At 48.3% G+C, this 22,875-nt stretch overlaps 1 protein-coding gene across 1 annotated transcript in view; it reads left to right on the forward strand.

Annotated features, from left to right (window-relative positions):
* PRDM5 (PR/SET domain 5) overlaps positions 1 to 22,875 on the forward strand; it is a 135,651-nt gene that overhangs the window by 26,401 nt on the left and 86,375 nt on the right. Inside the window, exon 5 of the mRNA XM_032969301.2 lies at positions 1,776 to 1,938. Within this exon, the coding sequence (XP_032825192.1) occupies positions 1,776 to 1,938 (163 nt within the window). The remainder of the gene's footprint in view (positions 1 to 1,775; positions 1,939 to 22,875) is intronic.

Raw genomic sequence — 22,875 nt, forward strand, 5'->3', positions numbered from 1 at the left:
ACACGTGGCTATTAATATGAGCAAGAGAAAGAGAGGTCCGTGGAGCACGTCTTCCTGCTGGTCTGCGAAGTTTGTTCCAAAAGTCATGAGGTCATGCCGGGGTTAATTTACGGCCCGTTTTTTGACAACCCATGGAGCTCGTACAGGACGTCCTCTGTATGCGTGGATGTACGTTGAAATTATTTCGCACCGTGCATAGCCAACCGTGATAATCCGATCCTGCCACAGTTTGCATATCACTATCGGCCATTCAGGAATGTCTGATAGCGAGATTTTAAAATGGCTGATAGCGAGCTACCGTCAGTGCAATCGTTCGCAATGTCTGCATTCTGTAGTGCTCAATTTTGGAGTCCTTTTTTGTGTTCAGGAAGTTTTCAAACAATGAACACGGCCGCACCTCCTGCCAAATCAAAGTGAGACAAATTATTTGGTGGTGCTGCTGCTGCTGCATTGGTGGCGGTGCACGAAGCACAATTATTGACAAACGTGTTGATGGTTATTTTTTTAAAATCAATGAGTTAATCGTTTGCACTGTCGCTTTTTAAACGGGCGTTTATTGGTTGCCGTGGATCTGCCCTTCGCACTTTCCGCTCTTCTCAAGCATTCCCACCGTTGTATCCCTTTCACCAGCGTGGTGAAGTCGAATCAAAAGTAAAATCCCTCACAAACATGGCACGGGTAGACTTACATCCATCAGTGGATTGACAATGGCTGGAATGTACTTTACTTGGTTAGAAAAGTTCTGTGCATCGGGTCTCTATTGTGCATACGTAAAACCTACTCACGAACAAGTTTTCAACAAGCCTAACTGCCAGCTTTTTTTCCTTTGTTACCACTGCCAGAGTTTGGGCACCGCTGTTCGCCATGAGCATTATCGAAATATAAGAATTTCAACTTGCAACAGTATCCCCTCCCTCTCGAAGAGGCGCGAGGAGAACCCAAACAGGAAGGCAGCCACGCGGTGATCCAGCGACGATAATTGCCCAAGCTCTGTGGTCCACTATATATAAAAGTTGGTTGACGGCCAATTAATGAGTCTTTGCAAGTGGGAGGATACCGAATCAATAGGAGAAAACAACACTCGATTCCAATACAGACGGGACAGATTATTTCAGTACAGACTATTCTGTATCGACTTATCCGAGCAAGCCACGGGAGAGGAGTTTCACAACATTTGTGTGGTTCTTCATATCATCGGGCAATGCCCGATGATGCTGGATGTAATTACCAGCGAAACGTCGTACTCAAACTGTAAATGTTGTGGATTCACTCTTCAACACACCGGTGGGCTAAAGTAGTGAATTATTTGTCTTTTGTCAACGTGACACTTTTTTTGCTGATTGGCCATGTCGGGTGGTTGAGGGTTACGACACATTTATAAATAACGCGATCTAACCCAAAAACCTTTATTATGAATAATATTGGTCGCGAAAGCCTACGTGTTAAACTGATGTGTGTGGTTCACCAACCCTCACTTCTGCAGAGTGTTTAGTCCATCCGCCTATTGGCTCTGCAGACCGATATTTATTATCCAGCATAATCTGTTTCCAGCAAGCAAAGTGTGGACCGTTTGACAGCCTTCTGCGTTTCGTCAGCCAAGGGTGTGATACAAATGCCGCTGGGTTGCCCGATGTTATCGGCAAAGAGCACTCCGTTAGAACCCCGTCCAACGCTCGAAGCGACGTCGAACACAAACGCCACGAGTTCCGCCCATCTCGTGCGGTTGTTGACGATGAGGAGGATCACGACGCGTGCCGATGCTGCGTCTCTCGTAGGCCCGGGCTGCCACGCGTGCCCGCAGTGCGAGAGCAGCTTCCCCAGCGCCAGCGTCCTGGCCGAGCACGTGCAGACGCTGCACCAGCGCGGCCCCGAGGAGAAGGACTTCCGCTGCCGCAGCTGCGGCAAGCGCTTCCCCGTCAAGCAGGCGCTCCAGCGGCAGTAAGAGCCCCCCCATTCTCGATACTCATCACCCACAACGCACCTCTCCCGGCACACCTCGCTTGTCGCGACAAGAACCCTCACACAACAACAGCCTCTCACACAACCCCTCACGCACAGAGTACGTGCGTTGTATTGGGGCAGTCTTTGGCGATGAACGCCTGATAGTCTGCACCCTTTTCATCTATGGAGGAAATATCCCACGAATACTTCTTCTTCCTCGCGTGGTTGTCGACGTTGTTGGGGCGCAGTTGGGAGTGGTCCCAACTGTCATTGGTTCTTCAGAGAGAACCCAGGGCTGCTTCTTCGCTGGGTCTTCAGTACGGTTCTTGTTCAGGAAGCCACAGTGTTTCTTGACGAACGTGCTGGGTCGTGGTTGCCATTTGTGCTCACGCACCACTGTCAATGCAGCAGCGGCGGCAGCAGCAGGGGCATCACCGATGGTGTTTTGTTTATTAATATTGCGCACTTCGCATCAGATAAAGGCATCTCGGGGCACATTACGTGACAAACAATGAACACGTGGGTGGCCAACACTGAGAACGTGTAAAATACAAGACATCGTACCCCAGGCAGTATCATGTAAAACGAGTGCAGGACTACATTATAACTTAGACCCATTACTAAAAATTTAGAATTATAAATGCAGATATCCCCACCTCACCTCGTGCATTTGCACGTGATTATCGGCGCACTGAAGAGCTGTTTACGGTTAATACACAATGTCAACCGCTCGTACTTGGCCAGGGTTATAGTGAGCAGTAAATGCAAGTCTGATCACACTGCGAACAGACCACTGTTCTGCAATAGTGCTCTGCTGATTTAGACATTGTATGTCAAAACCGGTCTGGAGTTTGCTTGTCTTGAAAATATGCTTATGGAAGTTTGCACTCCCACAATTCCGTGTGGCTGACGGGTTGCGCAGGAAATGTTTTTTTTTTATGTTTTATGTCGACGGACGGATATGTGAAGGAAGGTGCATCGCCCGATTAACTATCCTGCGAGAGAAATGGACAATTTCTTTGACATCTTTTGGGGCGGAGTGGTGGCAGAGCGGTTGGGTGCACTGCACTGCAAACTTGGCGGCCCGCGGTCGACGTCCCCAGCGTGTTATCACCATCACACACTGACCGGCGTGGTGAAGTATGGTCAAACAACTCCCCCCACCCCCTCCCGTGGTGACCCACGCATCATTGGGGGGGGGGGGGGAGTTTTTCACGGAGCGGTGTTCGGAAAACAGGGCTATGGGCGTACGATGTGCGTTCATCACTGCCGGATATGTGCACCGCTCGGCTCAAGCTTTGGTTAGTCACGTGCAGGGGCCGGCAGCTAAGCAGATCTCCCAGTGCAACGCAGGTCAGAGATATAACACGTGCAATGGGTTTGTTTTCCGGCGAACACAGGATATCCTGACAAAAGCACTTTAAGTTCAGTCCGCGGAGAAGTAAAGGAATGCTTGTAGCTTGTTCAATTCAAGCCGGGCCAACAGAAACCCCTTGTGGTATTGCTTTCAAATGTTTAGATTGTGTAGATAATGGAGACATGGATTCCCAGAGGCAGCGTGTGTGCGTGTGCGCACGAGTGTGCCTTGAGACGAGAAGTTCACCTGCTGAAAGTCCATGGCTCAGATCCCCACCCCCGGGTTAAGCCTCTGCTGTCAATTACACTTCACCGCTGGCAACAGAGGTCTCACGGCGCTCCTAGCGTTATATTAGCTTCGCTTGTCTTCGTGATGCCCAAAATTCAACCAACCTCCTCTTTCGAAGCGCTGCCGGTTGTTGGTACGGCGCACGCAAAGTGCCGTCGACCCCGTTGCTGTTGCATAACAAAGTAAATACTTGGGTGGATTTTTCAGCACTTTGTTAAGCCACTGCTGGATTAAGGCCTCCCCCCCCCCCCCACCGTGCCATGTCAATCATTGGGGTTGTTTGACCATACTTCACCACGCTGGTCGTGTTGGTTGGTGATGGTGTGGGAGGGGTGGGCAGGACCGGTTCACGTATCACTCGCCACTGATTTTAGCCATGGCCGGGATACCAAATTCAGGTCACGGAGTTCGTAGCATAGTGCACTAACCACTGCGCCAACGCTCCACCAAATAAAGAATGTGCAGTGATGCAATGAATTTAATAACTGACAATTAACGTGGCTTTGACTTAGCCCTTGACCCAAAGTGTTCCGAGCTGCATGAACAACTTAAGTCGATTTTCCATCTCAAGATTGTTGTTGGAACGTTCTGGCTAATGTGTAGTATCCCTTCAAGAATTGGAAGCATGCTCCCTCAAACGCTGCCGCTAGAATGCTGTTTAAACATAACTGACTCCACCACCACGAAGCCGCAGTATTTTGAAATGCTCGGTCACGCATGGTGTGTGCTCCTGGTTCATCCCCCCCGAGAAAATGTACACGTCCCGCTTTTTTGTACATTGTCGAGAGACGCGCACTTGCATTTAACCCTTTCCCGTTCTGAGATGTCTGCAAGTTACAGGGGGTGGGCCCCGCTCACCTCTAAATCTCAGAACGCGCAAGCAGCTCAACGTTAATTAAATTTAGAGAGGCGTAGCGCCGTTGTTTTTTAAAGACATTGTGCTCACCGCAGAGAACCGAAACGACACGACGGCGCTCTATGATAGCTGGCGCCAAACTGTGCCACTTGCCCTCCCACTTGGCCTTGTGGGAGCCTCGCTACCGATAAAGTTATTTTAGTTTGGGGTTTTTTTTGCGGTTTCGTTTCGATGATGTGCACGTATGTCATCGGAACGGGAAAGGGACCCTCCACCACCCGACACGGCCAAATAAAAGCCAGTTTTGCTGAAAAACAAAAACGATCAGGGCACATTTGACCACGCAACAACTTGACTTGCTTTGGCTGTGTCAGGTATTGGAGAATGCAGAGCTCAGACTGACATGACAGCTGCACATTGTAACCCAACCAATACACCGAATATGAATAATAACATTAGTCGTGAAAGTCTACGTAGTGGTATTAAAGCTCATGTTGGCACTGTAGCTGCACAATTGGACGCAAAATTATCCAACTTGGGAATGGTTGCGTCTGTATGCTCTGCAACTCGAAAATTACAAATGTGTAAGCCCGAATATCAGGACCATGATACGAGACGAGTTGCATTGGCTACCGAACAAAATACGGAAACGTTGACAAACTCTATCCTCCTCGTCAACAACAGCCTGCATCAATCCGCTCCGTCCCATCTCAGCGAGGAGTTGTGTAGTACCGGCGGCCTCAGCGGACCATAGTGGATAGCATTTACGATCCACAGCCCAAGGTAATCTGCTGCTGTTACCCGCGTGCAAACCTTGCATGATGCGGCCAGTCCATTTTAACCGGGGTCTCCGGCCCAAAGAGCAGGAACCAGTTCACGAAAGATGCTCAGGATCCATTCTTGAGTGGGAGACTGTTTTGCGACAGACTTTAAAGGAGTGTTGTTATTCTAAATAGCTTATGCTGTGTGGTGATCAGCGCGGCGCATTCGTGATGGGCTGGAATTATAAGAGTGCGTGATTACAGCCTTTCAGACTTACGGACTTACTAATATTGAGTAGAGCCGAGGTTGGTGTCTCATTACAGGTCTGTGGCCGTTTGCAGAACGTATCTGAAGGGTTGCCCGTAGGCTGCCTTCGATGTTGATGACAATGATTAACGAACCCGTCACTTTCAAGACGGCGTCCCATATTGCTTAGCAGTAGCTCGAGAGAAACCCCGCGACATTTCGTCAGCTCCTGGTTTCAGACAGCCCTTCCTGAACGTGGTCTGACCCCCGCAGGGCCAACGACCCCGGCCGTGGGGCTTTCTGAAGCTCGAGGCCCTGGACCCCAGACAAAATATTTTGACAGACGTTGAGGCTGGGTGGCCGGTGGCAGACGATTTTTTTGCTTTTTTAATTTTTTTTGAACCGCACACGTGAGACCACGATAAATGTTACTTGTAGAGGAAACGCTGTGAGGTTGAGGGGGGAAGGCGGGGTGCGGCGGGGGTGGGACATATTAATTGCTAGAGTTTGAAACCTATCCTGTTGTGTCTTTGGGTCGCGGCTGGCTCCCTTCAGATCCCGACGCAAGTTGCGTCGGCGTTATGCCCCCCCCCCCCTGCCCCCCCCGGAGCTCGCGTTGTGTCCACTGTTGGTTATTTTTTAGAGTCAAGATTGATGTGCTGACGCTGTTGGCATGTTACATGTTCCTGTTGCTCCCTGGGTGTCTCGGGGCGTTCACGCTCGGCCCCCGTTTGTGTCTGGGGGATGCGTCGGACTTCCACCGTGATTTATGCTGAGAGCCGGATAGAGGAACGTGTGGATCAGAGGGCGCACGCAGGTTATGTACATATGTTAAACTTATTCCGCACCGTACGTAGCTAACCGTGCTAATAGGAGGTGTGGGTGGAAGGACAACAAACTTAAAAACGCAAAAAAGCAGTTCTTCAGAAATTAGTTTTCAATCCAGGTGATTTAAAAGTGGATATCTTCTCAGTGGCTTCCTAATATCGGAATGAAGAACGTTCCAGACGGGCCGCAGAAGCGCATCTGAAAGTGCAGCGCAATGTGGTGAGCGCGCGTAACACAGGTTAGAGACATCGTTCGAACCGTTAAGAAAAGTGAGCGAGACTTGGGGCAGGATGCGTCGCTCGAAGGGGCGATGGCCAAGGGTCAAGAATCACGACGGATTGGCAGCCAAGGAATGGGACGCGTGGGAGAGCATCGCGTGTCCGAGAGCGTCGCACCGCCCAGGAGACGGAGTCGCTGTAGTTGGATCAGCACATCGTAGGATCACGAACGTAGGCAGTGGCTTTGCGATGCCTCCATCCAGCAGTGGATTGAGCATTGCTCATGCTGATGAATTGAAGTAAGCGCACAGGGGTTCTCTTTCACCGGTCGTGGTGACCTTAACAGATTCTCAGGCGTGCAGGTCCTGCAAACCCCAAAATAGCTTTGATGCAATTTCCATATGTTTGAAACTTTGTTATCCAAACATCCTGTTTGATATTAAACAACGGCCCCGTTTTGTCACACAACAGTTTTATAAATACTCCTGGAAGTTAAGCTGATCCTCCTGCAACAGACCCACACCTGATTTTGTTTTGCAAATAAAGGCGTGTTTCAGTAAAACGCCTCATAAACAAGCGATGACATTTCGGTCCGTTTTCATGCGAGTCACTTAACGCTGATTAGACGCTGAGCTAATTGCATTTGGTCACAATGGAATGGCATCTCGTATTTTATGCTACAAATAAACGGGGGATTCTTGACCGTCACTGGGTTTGTGAATTATTAATTGCCATCAGCCAAGGTCTATCCACTGCTGGATGAAGGTTTCCCCAAGCCACCGTAGCCATCTCCCACAATCCTGCGATGTAATAATCCAACTAGCGCGCGCCTGCGGATTTATTATTTCATCGCTCCATCTCTTCCTCGGCGGCGACGCTCTCTCTTGTACGCGTTCCGTTTCTTGGCTGCCACTCAGAGTGACTATTCTTGACCGTCAGTCCTCAGAGCCGTGGCGTGTCCTGCCTTCAAGCCCATTGACTTTTTCTTAACAGTTCGGAATTATGCGTTAAATTGCACGTGCTATTATTATTTGACCTGATCCATCAAAAGTCACCAATTCGTTCACCACTAACCACCGGCCGACATGAAAGTTCATCGTGATTTTAATACCGGCTCACCAATGTCCTATCAGCTTGCCGTCACAAGCAAGTTTGGAAAACTTGTCCCCAATACCAACACGAGCTAATTTTATCGCCCAATCTCCTTGGTGGATATCCTGATAAACGATGCCTGTCCGGTACTTCGAGGGCACCACAGCACTTGCTTGGAGGGAAGGAACACGCGCCGGTAAATAAAGCATCCATTCCCACACGGGGTTTATATTCTCATACAGTGAGTTTTTACGACTATCACACATTCGTGCTTTGCCGAATTTGATGAATTTCGCAAAATCTACGTCATTGGGAAAAACCACGCAGCGGCATCACCTTCCCCCCGCCCGCACTGGCAAACTCGTGCCGGCTCGCAGGCCAGGTGCTGCATTCACCTTGTGCAGCACAGGGACAGCTGTCGCTGGGGGGGGGGGTCCCCTGGGACAGATTGGGGCAGGGCATTGGAATGATTGAAATGAGGTGTGCTACATTGAGCCGCTTTTAATTGATGCACCATTAAGTGGCTTCGAAGTGTTTATCCTTATCCTAGGCGTGTTCTTTTTCTGTACCATGTGAACGCTTTGTATTTATTGCAAGTTGATCACTTGCGTGTGTTGGGTTAACAAATGAGCACACGGTGTGTCTTCTTCACATGTCTGTCTCTGCATAGAACATAAAACTTATTTCTTGCACATTCCATCAGCCGCACGGCCTTCTGGGAGTTCATTAATTCAACAAGCATCGATTCAAATACAAACAAAACTGGACCAGTTTCAACGTATCAGTGTCTCATCGGCAGTCAGTCTCGCTTGATTCAACGCTGGTGGACTGCCGATCACTTGGAACAATGACCCTCTCTTTACAATGCGGGGTCCTCATTTGATGCAAAGTCATGCAATACGTAACTTGTTTATTTTCTGCACAACTGTGTCAGTGGTCGTTTGGAGATGCACATGTTGGAGCTTTAATTTGTGACGTCCACTTAACAGATGGATTCAAATGTCCTTCCCGAGGAACACTGGGATGTTGCATTCCTGAACCATTTCAGATTCCCCAGAGCACTCCGACATGCCTTGTCTGCCTCCTCATTTCATCACTTTGATTTCAGTTCACATTTCATCACGGACCTACAGTAGGTAACCGGCCGAAGCTTTAATTGGACAACCTCTTCGGCGAAACCACTGCTGTGGCAGTGGCACACGGGCGCAAGTAACTAAACACTCAACGCATTCGTCAATGATACTGCCTTGAATAGGAAAAGTATGTTATATGCAACGTTTTGGGCAGTGATCCTTTATGTCCATGATAGGCGTTTTTTGGGCCAAACCGTGTAGATATATAAATGTGTTGTTAAACCCGACACCACCCGACACAGCCAATTAGTAAGGGGTTTGTCACGTGAACAGAACGTGCCAATTCGTTACTAGTACATCACACCGGTTGTGTGTTGGAGAGTAAATGCACAACATTTACCACTCGAGTACGACGTTTTGCCGGTAATTACAACTAGCTTCATCAGGGGACAGCCAGAGGTGTGGATAAAGCCTCCTCCTGTTTTGTTGGTCTTCAATAGAGGAATAAATGTGACGTCGTCACTTGTGAGCCAATCAGGTGCGAAGACCAGAGCGGAAGTGGGGGTGGGGTGATGTACGCATTTAAATTACAATGGATATCGATTACCGGGCCATTGCCCGAAACGTCGCCGATTACTGCGTAACGTTTTTTTATTTAAAGCCATTCAGTGTTTATTGATAAATGTATTGAGTTTAAAACGTGAATCTGTACATATTACTAGCTATGACACATGTCAGAAAGCTGGATACTGAAAGTAAACTCAGCAATTTTTAATTTGACCAGGAAAGGGCCGGTGAGCTACGTAACTCTTTTTCAGCAGCGACCCAGCCACAAATTATAGCTCAACCAAGTGGCTTATCACGTGGACATTTATAGCAGCCAATTAATCTAAAACGCATGATGTAGAGGGAAAAAACAGAGGACCCGGAGAAAAATCCACATGACCACAGAGAGAACATGCAAACTCCAAATATACAGCATGCATCAGGGTTGGGATCTAACCCAAGACCTCCTGTATACCAGGCGAGGTAGTTAACATCTCGCCACGATGGCACCCTGACAAAGGTTAAAGAACAAACGCTGAATAGTGCCCAGGGGACACTGTAAGCGTGCATGCCTGTAAGTGTGCATGGCTGTAAGTGTGCATGGCTGTAAGTGTGCATGGCTGTAAGTGTGCATGGCTGTAAGTGTGCATGGCTGTTATTGTGCATGCCTGGTGGAAATAACACCGGCGGGCAACGGGAGGAGTGCACGGGTCAGAGAACAACCGCTAATTGGGGAAATCATCTTGACCATTCAGAAGAGTAAGCGGCCTTCGCTCGGAGGTGTCATGACCGACTGACGAGACTGGTGACAGAATGGCAGACGAAGGAGGGTAACACATTCGAGAGGACGACCGCTGCATAGGTGGAACGATGAGGTTATCTCGTGAGGATGAGCGAGTTGTTTTGTGCCGTGTTGGGAGCACGTGGGGTGGTGGCAGCGTCGGGAGGCCTTCGTCCAGCAGTGGATAAAGCATGGCTGGCAATAATGATTGATGGTGATGATTGAACAAGACTTGTCCTCTTCGCTCGTTAGTGTGGGAATATTTATTTCTAGGCTTATTATGTTTTGGAAACCAGCTCTTCAGATGTCATGTTGTTGCGGAGTCCATTGAAATACTGGGCCCTATAACGCAGAACCACTCCATTTAGCACAGTGCATCTATGCACGGTATATAAAGACATATTCAGGTGTATAGATGCAATAAAACCTGCAGTTGGTACATTTAATTGAAAGTCAGCCATGTCCATTGAATGGAAGGCCCATTAATGTTTTCCACTCTATAAAGGAACAGTCGCTCTAATAAATTGGTACACTCAATGCATCTCGTTTACCGAACGTACATTTATAGTAACGCCGGGCTGTCGTGTAAATCGTTATTTCGCTGACATTCAGCCGCAGTTTATTCATCGTGCAATGAGCGCAGAGAGCTGCTTGGTGAAGGGAACCCGCCACCCCCATCACTGCCAGCCGTCGTGCCACCACAGCAGAACACCTGACCAGCAGCATACGACCCGTGCAGCTGGGCTTATTGCTGCAGGCTGCAGGCTGCTGCTGCTGCTCCTGTGGTTTGAGCGTTATCAGCGATTCATGACCATGAATAAAATAGCACACTGTTCTAATTTGATTAATTAAAGTTTTACAAATTTATAACGTCGCTCTGGTCAATTGTTTCCAGATGGTGCTTTGCAAGTGGGTTTTTTTTTCAATCGCATAACTAGATCCTATAAAGCAGGGGTTTGATAATGACAAATTATAATTTAGAGCCCTTTTTCCCAATTATCCACTGCTGGATAATGCTCTGTCGTTTACGGGGGTTGTTTGACTTTTTGCGTTTGCTGCTGATGTCGGCTGTGGCCAGGAGTCGAACTTAGGTGTCTGGGTTCTCAGCGCAGTCACGGTTACCACCTAGCCACCGCTCCACACACAAAGGTTTTGACAGTAAGACAAAAGTAGTAATCTACAGTACTTTTGCCAATCCACTGCTGGATGAAGGCCCCGTACCCCATGCCGTGTCTCAGTCACAGAGGTTGTTTGACCATACTTCACCACGCTGGTCAGTGCAGATTGATGAACGCGAATGCCCAGGACCGGGAATCGAACTCGGGTGGTCCAGGTTGGTAACGTAGCGCACTGGCCGCTGAGCCACCGCTCCACCGCTCGTGCGTGCTCCACAGATACAAAGCAACGTTAACACCGAGAGGTCCGTTCAGAGCGAGTGCGGTTCCATCGAAAGGGTTTCCATTGCACGGAACCGAAAGGCAATGCGAGCAAAAGCATGTAACGTGAAATAATTGCGCATGCAGAAAATAGCGCAGTTAAATGTGATATCAACTCCTGCAACCCAGGAAATGAATATATTGGCAAGGGGAAACATCAATGCCTTTATTATGATTGTTATGATTGTTAGAATAGCTGGGCTAGGGTGCCACTCAATATGCAAATGGTAAAAAATTGAAGTTTCAGTTTTCTTGGATCACTCTTCCCTCTTAGCTTGTTACTCGTGGTGTAAAAGTCAACAGCCGAGCATCTCACGCCACTCTGTTCATAGACACAGGTAGCTCAGGTTCCCCCCCTCCCCCTACCCTCCTCCTCCTCCTATTAGCTCTGTCTGCATGTAAATATGTATGTCGAACTTCTTTCGCACCGTACGTAGTCAACTGTGCTAATCAGAGGTGTGGAGGGAAGGACAACAAACTAAACACAAAAAAGCAGTTCTCAAGCAAGCAGTAATCAGCAGTAGAGAGCAGCAAAACATTTAATCATTGCTCTGTATTCCTGTGATCCTGCGTCTACGCTTCCAATGCCTGAACAAACCCACACTGCCCAGCGTGGTGAAGTATGGTCAAGCAAACTCCGCACGGCGTGCAGAGATTTAAATGTACGTAGTTCCAGTGGCTTCCTAATATTGGAAGGAAGAGCAGTCCAGACGGCCACAGAAGTACCTCTGAAAGTTCGCGATGCGGTGACTCATTTTGTTTGATGGCGAGCCCAAAAGCCGCTGTTGTGAGGGCGACCGGAGTTCGCGTGATGATGGTTTATACTCATTGACGAGATCAGCGAGGTATTGTGGTTCATTTGTGGCAAGCACTTTGTGTGTAACGAGTGTGACCTTTTAATGTATTAGTTTGGCAACGGGAAGTCAACGCAGCTCGGCGAGAACAGGACATCTGTGCCTCTACTCGACAACTGCGTGTATTGGCTGCGATTCGTCCTTCAACTCTGTTGAGCAACGGGTAAATATCGAGCGATCGTCGTTAAACTCGCAGGGGCTGCAATTTTTTACACGCGAAATAATAAAATCTACAGGCACGATCCTGAAAATATTAAACTTGAATTTTTAGTGGCACCCTATGCTATACATTTTCAAGCGAAACGTGATTTGATTTAATGCGCATTTAAAATTCAGCACCTGCAAATGTGTTTTCTGTTGTTGTTGAAACTCAGTTGCTGAGCACAGTTCCAAAGGCCCAAAACATCAAGTGGCCAGCAACAAACAGCACTGTATCAAAGTTTTGATAACGAGTTAACACGATTCTTGAATTATTCATTTTAATATTCACATTTTTGGCTGACGAGTAATTGATGAAATCTGATTGAAACTAAATGTGAGATCTAGTCGAGGCTACACATGAAGTGCAGCTTGCATTACTTTCCATATGAATAACTACACGATAAATTCCACAGCAAAAACTCTCCCGTATCCCCTTTCATATCCCGTTGTTTTCTTTCGTATGGCACGGTGGAGGTGGGCGGGGGCTGGCGGCGGGAAAGCCAACAGTTTGTATAGATCAAGTCGCAGTTTGCGTAGATCAAGTCACAGTTGAATGTTAAAGGTCCTTCGACCAATCCAAGGCGGCGGTAGACGCCGCACGGACCAGGGTGTGTGCGTGTGGATGATGGCGGCACTCGTCGGTCGATGCGTTCGATGGTTTGGGGGCTTCACCACGGTTGCAGTTTGGCGATTCTTTGATTGTCCGTTGATGGAACAACGTGGCAAGGCGACGACGACGCATCTCTCCCGTGCCGCGTTTGAGCGCGGTTCAGCGTGGTCCCCGGCCGTCGTGAGAAGAGAGAGAGAGAGAATCCTGGGAACTTCCACCGCCGGCTCCTCAATGATGTTTTTGTTTTCACAATACTCCATTGTGAAAACGGTGGACAGCAGTCCTATGGGCGGGGGGCGGGGAAGGTGGGCTTAATCAGTGCTATTTTAATATTACGTACGGCTAGACGAGATGGTGCAGGAGGGAGAGTTAGTGTAGTTTTGCCATTCCTCCTCCGTTTTAGGAGTGCAGATTGGAGTGGTTTACTATATTGGTCCATAGCTTGAGGTGCATGGCCACAATCGCACTGTGGCTTGTCTTTAAGTTTACATTCATAGTGTTATTATCTGCGTTGTAATTGCCATGTATGGAACATTCAGAGAAATCATGATTTGAATACATATTTACATGTACCTACTAATTAATAAACAGCTGAGGGAGTGGTCGGATAGTGGTTAGCACAATTGACTGTGACACAGAATCAGCACAGTGCAAATATGCGCATGCATGAGCGATGGATGCGCTCCAAATTTTCAGAATAATCGCATGAAAGAAAATTGGGTCTAGACACAAAATTAGCGACGATCCGAGTGTTTTGTCACCACTCTGACGTCATTTCTGCTATTTTACCACCAGAAGTAATTGGTTACATTGGTGACCATGATGACATTTAAAATATGTACATAATGCAATTTTTTTTTATCAGAACATTTTCAGATATTACCTTTAAAAAATATGAAATCCTAATTGAAAAAAAGATCTCAAACTCAACCTGAGTGGGAGCCTACGTGTTGAATAAAATCCGTCAACGGATTTTATTCGTTGACGCTACTAAGAAATGTTGAGCCTGAAGCTCTTTTAAAAGAACGATCATCAGAAGAGCTTTAGTGAAAACAAACACAGCAAGTTACAGCAAATACATCGTAACGTGGTTGTTTTTAACCTAGCCTTGGTCTGGCTGAGTGAGGAGGGGATTAATTGTAACATGGTTAGCGCTCATTCACCGGAAATTCTTGGCAAAGGAATATGGAATTTCCACCAGAAACCTTTGGCAGCCAATGGGGATTATTAATGGGAGGTGGCCATGGTGGGCTGCTATACATTTCCACGTGATTAGCCATTTCATTAAGCTCTGATTTGTGGCCAGGTCACTTCCGGAAAAGAGCCACGTAGCTTGGTAGGCGTTACCTGGTAACGTAAAAAATTGTCAAATAGTAAAAAAAATCGTGCTCACCTCATTTGAGCATGGGGACAATGGCTTTTTATTTTTATTCGGAGTAACTCGGTGTTGTTCTTGTATATCAGATGGAAATGCTTGTGCGCTATTTAATTAATGATATGCTTATTCAGTGTTATTAGTTAAGGTTTCGTTAAAAGTTTGTGCTTTTTACGTAAAGCGCCGTGAGGCCTTGTGTGAATGGCGCTGTATAAAATCAAGTTTTAGTTAGTAATACTAAGCCATAGCTTTTAATTTAGATCTATGGTTATTATAGAAGGCGTTCATCCAGCAGTGGATTCACTATGGATGATGGCGATGATGATGATGATGGCGATTTATGACAGCCCTTTCAAATCGACAGTTGATAGCGAAACAGTGTGGAAACTTTCAGTCACATTCTCGTGGAGTCTTTGCCTAAGCTTTTCTTTCACATTTAGAAGCATAGGTAACAGAAAAAGCGTCAATGAAGGCCCATTCTATATTTGTGCATGTAAAAAAAACTAGTGACAAATTTATTGAGACTGCACACGCCTCTTATTCACAGGGAGAAAAAAGGGCAGACTGCTCTGGCGAAGCTTGTGTTTTTCAGTGGGACTAATTAGGCCATGTGATGTATCGATGTGGACAAATGCAGTAAAAAAAAATCCAAATTAATTGCTGTTAAATTAAAATGTCAAACGAATCGGAAACTGTGTCAAGCACAGAAAAAGTATCCAATTGCATAACGGTCATTTAAAAATTATTATTATTGTAAAATAATACCCGTAATTACGTGTTTAATAATAAGAAATATGATTTGGAATTATTCTTGCAGAGTTATTTTCCAAGAAAGCATGCGGAGTGGAGCACATTGCAAAGAATAATCTCTCTCGAGTGACCATTTCTTATTTCAGTAAAAACATTTTAATCGCCAACTTACGAGCGTTCCATGCGTTTAAATGAGTCCAGTTATTATTTTAATGCTTGAATTTTTTTTACATTGACTGACAGAAAGAGCAGCACGTGGATTCCAGAACGTAATGCAGGTTAAAGACATAATTCCCAACAGTTTTTTTTTATAATAATAGGGTTTTTCCCCTTTTTTTGGCAACAAAACTGAAACCTTTTTACAAGGATTCATGTGACTGCATTAACCACAATACCTGCAGTTAAAATGTAAACAAAAAACATACTATGATAATATATGCCTTTTGGCGTCATCTGGTCGACCACCAATTGGGTCGAGGCTCAAAAGAAAGCCGTCCCTTGGTGTGGACCAATCAGTTTCAAGGACAATGCATATTATCATAGTATGGTTTTTGTTTGCATTTTGACTGCAGGTATTGTGGTTAATGCAGACATGAATCCTTGTAAAAAGTTTCAGTTTTGTTGCCAAAAAAAGGGGAAAAACCCTATTATTACATTTTGGTACTGGCAAAGGAGGTCTAATGATGAAGTTTTTTTTTAATCTTATTTATTATATTTCAGTAGGAGCCAAGTACGGAGCACAAACCGTGACGTGGCGGGCGGGGGAGGGGTAGGGGGGATTGTAATTCCGAACTGTTAAGAAATGTCAGTGGGATTGAGGGCAGGATACTTCATGGGCTAGAAAGGGTTGATGGCAAATGGTCAAGAATAATTAACGGGAGTGGCAGCCAGGGAAGGGAACACATTTGAGATGAGATCCACTAGCAGATGTTTTTACATCTTGAGGATTGGCCACGACTTGGAGACGACTTCACCCAACAGTGGGTTGACCCTGGCTGATAATGATGATGAAAGATGTTTATTATTTTACAGGGTGTCTGCCAGCAAGTATGCTTTTCTGTTGGCTCATGCTTTTGCCACGGGTAACCGATTATTTAAGTAACCGATTAGTCGGCATTATTATCGCTTCGATTGCTCGACTAATCGGATAACAAGAAAATTGTTGGCAAGAGTCTCACCTCCGTTTCCAGGCGCTGCCGCTCGATGGGAGGTGATGGCCTGAAAAATGTAACGTCAAAAAATCAGTCGATTAAGGCGTCGACTCAATTGCTAATGGACTCTATCAACGGACCGTCCCAGCTCCACTCGAGTGCTGACGTTACAGTTAGCCACCGGCCTTCGTAAATGGAATTGGCACGCAAAAAAAACCGTCAGCGCATCAATGTCCAGGGATCTCACCGCGCCGTGGCATCTCGCACACGTGACCGCTTAGGTGCAGCAAGGGGCGATCCATTGAGTACGTACGCATGGAGGGGGGAGGGGCGGGGGGTTAACCCACATGCGTACGCTTGCGTATGGGGGCTCTACTGAAAATGTACGTACGCATAGGAAACGGGGGGGGGGGGGCAGATGAAGCCTCGATAATAATTTGTCTACATTGGCCTTCAAATGAGCCACAGTTCAGTTTCTTCAGCTGTCAGACAAGTACTGCCGGGAGAGGTAGGACTCTGGGAGAGATGTCACTTGTATGCCACCGTACCCCTGACTGCAGCTATCACGCAGCTCAGCAAAATAAGTGGCCAAGGTACGCAAATTAATACTGGTAGGAAACGTAGTGGACTGGAAGCCCAACCCGGGATTAATTCACAGGAAGCAGGGGATTAATTATGTATGTCTGTGGATGTCTGTCCACGTGTATCCGGACACCCGGATAAAATGAGAAGGGTGGGGCTGGGTGGAGAGGGGAGGGTGGGGAGGGGCTGGGTGGGGAGGGGAGGGTGGGGAGGGGCTGGGTGGGGAGGGTGGGGCTAGGTGGGGGGTGGGGAGGGTGGCGCTGGGTGGGGGGTGGGAGGGGTGGGGAGGGGTTGGTCACCCCGTGGTTCCCTTATAAAACTCAACGTTTAACCGACTCACGCAGACTTGTGCCCGACCTCAGAGTCGGGCATATTTGCGGAATACACCACGTGGTGCCGCCGTTGACCCTGGCCATTGACCGAGCAACCCAACGTTCCTACCAGCTCCCTCCAGGAAGGTGTTTCTTTAATACAGCCGGCGGTGGACTATCTGTTCGCTTAAACACGTTAATATTATGAATCCTTGATCGTTTCTGCGTGGGTTAAATATCGGCCGTTTTATAGGATTCCGGGGGGGGGGGGTACGTCAAGCGTAAGTTCGCAGGTGGTGGGGTGGGGGGTGTAAAAAGTATGCGTGCCTACAGGGAGCGGGGAGGGGACAAGTTTTGACAGATTTTTGCGTTACGTACTAAATGGATGGCCCCCAAGAGCTTGTGCAGATGCAGCCATTGCTGCTGCTGCTGCTGCCGGCCTTCCTTTGCAATCAGGCGACAGCCCTGTAATTCCTTACACCTGCTCTCCCTCCCCACCACCCCGTCCCGCTTACTGGGCCGCTGTAAAATATTCACGAGAGCTGGGCCCGAGCGCTGGTCTAGCGGGGTGAGAGCTCGCACAGGGACAGACCCGTGCGTCCGTCCTGTCCGCCTAACGTCGCGGCGTTGCCGTCCGTCTCAGCTGCTCCACTTGAGGCTGTTCCATGCGATCCGATCGGCCACGCGGCGGGCGGGCGGGTCGGGATTCCGCTCAGGTCTCGCCGCGTTTTTTGGGCGACGATCTCCTTCAGCTTCCATACGCCCGGAGCGAACGTTCCGCGCGGGCGAGAGCGGCGTGAGCGCCGTCGGCCTCCATCGGCGGCCCGGGGGGGGGGGGAGCGGCGAGGCGGCGGTCGGGGGTGGATTGATGGGAGGCCGGCGGCTGAAGCGGCAAAGGCGGCGGCGGCTGGCGCTCGAGGGCGGCGCGTTGTGCGGCTTTTTTTTTGCGTTCCGCGCGCAAAAAGTTTCGCCCCGTGGCCTCAGCATTTCTGACCACCCACTCGGCGCCGCCGCCGCCGCCGCCGCCCGCCGCACCCAGAAACCTTCGGCATTTGCCGTTGACCGAAGCCGCCGCTGCCTTCTCGGACACGCCGCGTTTGTAAACGTAAACTTCAGCTGCGACGCACGTGAGCGGCAAGATCACCCGGCGATGAAGGGTTTACGCGATCTCTCACCCAAAAACCTCAGTTGTGGATGATATTGGTCGCGAAAGCCTGCCACGTGTTGAACTGATGAAAGGTTAATGTATTTGTATTTATATTTAACGCCGCAGGTGTCTCGTCGGGAGAGCGAGCAGCGGGTCGCTCAGAGGAGGGTCGCGGGTTCAAGTCCTGGTTGTTGGGGGGTTGACTCGGCCAATTATCCCTTTGGGGGTCGATAAAGTGATTCTCACTTTGTGGGGAAGTCATAGGAATGTGGAATTTCCACCACTGGGTTTGCAGCAGATGATCTCCAATGTCTCGGTGCTCCCTTGCGAACGAAATCACTCTCTTGGAGGGTGTTACAGCACGCACAGGTAATTAAATACCTCACCCCCCTTTTAAAGGCACACTGATCGCTAACGATCAATTTACGTGCAGCAGCAGCAGCACTGACATCATTGTGATTGATTTTTGCTTGTTCTGGAGTAATTGTTTTACAATACCGACATTTACCAGCTTTCAAGTCACAAAATGTTCTCTTTGATTAATGAATCGGGTAATGTTTTTACGTGCATTTAACCGTTTACCCATAAGGCACCGTACTCTGGAAAATGTGCTACATTACCACGAAGTATTTTTTTTTACATTATAAGGAATTTGGGTTGAGCATTAGGGAAGGAGTGGTGGCACAGTGGTTAGCAGACCGTGTTATAATTCCGGCGACAGCGAGTTCGATTCCCGGCCATGACAAGCACCGGTGATGATGAGTGACATCTGAACGCATCCTGTCCACCTTCTCCCCTCACTCACCTCCCTGCTCCCTTCACCAACACGCATTGACCGGCGTGGTGAAGAATGGTCAAACAACCCCCAGTGACGTGACCGACCCGACATCCGATGGTGGATTGACTGTGGGGCTCTACAGTATTAGGCGGAAACGTGTTGGCGAGGCGGCTTGTACTTTATTTCGCACAAACGGTGCAATGTAATGCAGTAATAGCTGCTTTGAAAGCCCAGCAATCCTTCAGGTGCTGGCTGTGCAACCCGCTTTTGGTTGAGAATTCCACGGAAAAGAAACTCACAGCAATTGGAAGAGCGGCCAGAAGTGAGCACATTTCTCGGCCAAAAAGTGCGAATGCTTCTGATTATTTCCATTCCTCCCTCCCCCCCCCCCACCTTGAACCTTGAACCTGGAGCCTGTGCCAATGAGGGCATCGATCATTGCCCCTGGTCTCTCTCTCTCTCTCTCACGTTTCGCAGGCCACCCCTGCTGTTCCACCTCACGGTAAAAGTCGACGACATTGCTAACGAAACTGCCGGGGTTGGTGCCAGGTCATCGCCGGCTGACAGGAGCTGGCACGAGCTGGCAGGAGACGGCTGGAGAGGATTTAAAATCTCGTGTACGCTTGGCATCTCGCCTGCAGCAACAACAATATTCATGAAACGATCCATTGCGTGGTCAATCCACTGGTGTCAGGAATATTGCACTGTCCCACAACACCTTGTTTCTGTTCTGACCGAGAGTAATCAGAATCAGATTCTTTATTCATACTGGAGGAATCCGATGAGCTATAAAGTTACTTCCCCACAGATGTCCAGTAACTGAGCAGGCGCTGTGTAAATACGGAGACAGAGTCCCCCTTTTGTTTCACATTGATTTCATCATCATAAGCGAAGGCAGGATATCATTATCCTCATCAGCCATGCTCAATCCACTGCTGGATAAAGGTCTCCCCAAGCCACCGCCGGCCGTAGCCTCTTACGATCCTTCAAGGCAACAACCCACCCAGCGCCTGAGGCACACCAGCGTGGCGCGAAGGCAAATGTAGTCAAATAGGAACTGTGGAAGTCTTCTATATTGTCCCCCATTCTCTTAGTATCAGGGTATGCGTGTGGCCGTTGTTTTTTAGAGAGAGAGAGGGACGGGGATAAGGGAAAGAAGGTTAGAGCGAGAAATGAAGTCGAGAGGGGCGAAGATGAAAAATGAACACGGGAAATAATTTCATATCCATCCAAAGAGTGGCTGAGGCAGCCGGCAATAGCGCGGCTCTGTCCACGTGGGATATCTTGTTCCGTGAGTACATTTGGTGGGAGAACGGAGGGGGGGGGGGGTGGGGAGCAACCCCCCACAAAATACCACGGTTCCCGTCGGAGTGTTGCAACGGGAGAATGGAAATTTATTGCAGGAAAGCGTCTGCTTTTTATAGCTGACAAGTTTTGTTTTTGTTCTTTTATTTATTTCATTCTCCTCATCCACCCGCAACCCCCCCCCCCCCCCATTGCCTGAGCCTCTCCTTCCCTGCTGGCCTAAGGCTCGCCGCTCAGCTCTATTCCCAAGCCTCCAAAAAGCCCCTTTTCTTCCAGTCTTGCATTGCACAAACATTCGCCACACTCAGTTGAGAGCGCCGCCTTCTCTGCTCCCAAGCCCCCTCCGCCTGCCCCGTGCTCCTGCCCCACCTCATTTCTCTCTCCCTCCCCCCTTGGACCGCGGCCAGCATGAAATCCCATCAGTGCCGTGCACTCCCAGGTCAAACTAGTAATTGTCAGATTCTGCAGGCCATCGTTCAGATCGGTGAAAGACTTTGCCTCGACACAAATGCTCGCGCGATCAAGGCTTTTGGCAGACTTCTGCAGAAGGCTCTGAATCTCGGGGTGCTTCTTCGCGTGACCAGAGTGATCCGCAATGCCGAGCGGTTCTGCAACCAGCGATATCCGCCTGTGTGCACGTGTGTGAGCGGCAGTGTCGCGGCCAGCGCGCTGCGCAGTGAACACCAGCGACCCGAGTTCGATTCCCGCTCGCTCCCAACGCCGGTGACGATTATCGCGGTCATTGTACGTTGCGTCGTCATTTTACTCCCCACCTTTGACAGCCACCCACAGCGATATTGTGAAGCCATGTTCTTATTGTTTCCACGAGTGTGGCGACCGAGGGAAAGAGCTCAGAGCGGACGGTGGGAGACTGTCGGGGCAGGGTGTGGAGGTCGCTGCGTGTCTACCGTGCAGCAGCAGCTGCGGAATCTGGTGGACAGTAGACAACGTTGGTGAGGTGCGGTGGTGGCTTAGGCCTACGATGGCATCTTGATCTTGTATTGTGAGTGTGCGTGGGGAGCGGTGGTGTAGCGGTTAGCGTGCTGTGCTACGAACCCGGCTCCTCGAGTTCGATTCCCGCTCACGGCCAACACCGGTGACGATTATCTGAACTGCTCCTGGGCCTCCCCTAGGTCGACTCAGCCTCCTCATATATGTACCTGGTGTGATGTATAAACATCATCACTAGGAAGACAAAGGCGGTCGGGCGTGGTGCTGGCCACCCACCTCGTGGTGTGCCGTGCAGGGCTTCATAGGTGGTCGCTCACTGCACTTGCCCCAAAAGTCTGTGAAGGCTACACGGGGGGTCTTTGTCTTTGTGTGAATGTGCAAAAGGGCACTCTGGGGTAGTTGAACAAATTAGGTAATTTCACAGTGACATTTTCTAAATGATCCTAATAATACATGTGGGGTGTAATTTAGAAGGTAATTAAGTGTAATTTTGGAAAATATGCCTTATTTATGGAATAAGTCAACTTTCTGACACATACATGAAAATGAATGCACAATTGCCATCCCAGTGTGGATGAGAGAGAGGTTTATCTTAATAGGCCCCACTCCTGGCATTTTATCAGCATTCCTCACCGCATGAAGGAAGGGTGGGATTAATGATTTCTGTTTGAATTACAGAACTCCTAATTGGTTGATGTGCTATGCCCAAGCTAAAAGGTGGATTAATGATTTCTGTTTGAATTACAGAACTCCTAATTGGTTGATGTACTGTGCTCAAGCAAAAAGTCAACTTAATGAGTTACACTCCTGATTACTCACAATCTTTTTTAGTTTCCGAAATGTATTTTAGGAAGTTGGTGGACTGCCCTGAGGGAAGTCCTCTCTTTCTCGGTGAGTCTGGCTCACAGGAGACTTGTAAGTGATCTCTGATACTTATCACATATTGCTGATTATTATCTTAAAATGTTTCCGAACTGATTAATCATCTCGTTTTGATGATAAGTGCATCGCTGGTATATTGTCAACAAATCGAACCTCGGTGAAGAATAGCTGCGCCCATGAATACAATATTCCGATGTATTTGTGGAGTCAGCTGTGCGTTGTTTGGCATGATATCCATTTGTTTTGCTCCACACGCTGGGTGCTGTTACAAGGAGCTGAATCCTTAGTTCCTGATAAAGCTCCCAGCACGTAGAGCGAAACGTCGGACCTCGTGTCGGAAAATAAGCGGTGCAACCCGAAAACACATTGGAGGGTCTGCATCACACAATCACGAAAAAGCTACACAATCCCATGAATAATGGATTCAACATTTTCCGTGTTAAACCCTTTAATTATTGTTTGACCTCAACATAATTTGTAATGGGCAATTAAATAACATTGCATTATGAGCTAATGGAGTGATTATGCATAAGGCATGTATGCATGTATGTTTA

This window comes from Petromyzon marinus, chromosome 41, assembly GCF_048934315.1.
Source record: "Petromyzon marinus isolate PM22_M1 ecotype Great Lakes invasive population chromosome 41, UKy_Petmar_22M1.pri1.0, whole genome shotgun sequence".
NCBI lineage: Eukaryota > Metazoa > Chordata > Hyperoartia > Petromyzontiformes > Petromyzontidae > Petromyzon > Petromyzon marinus.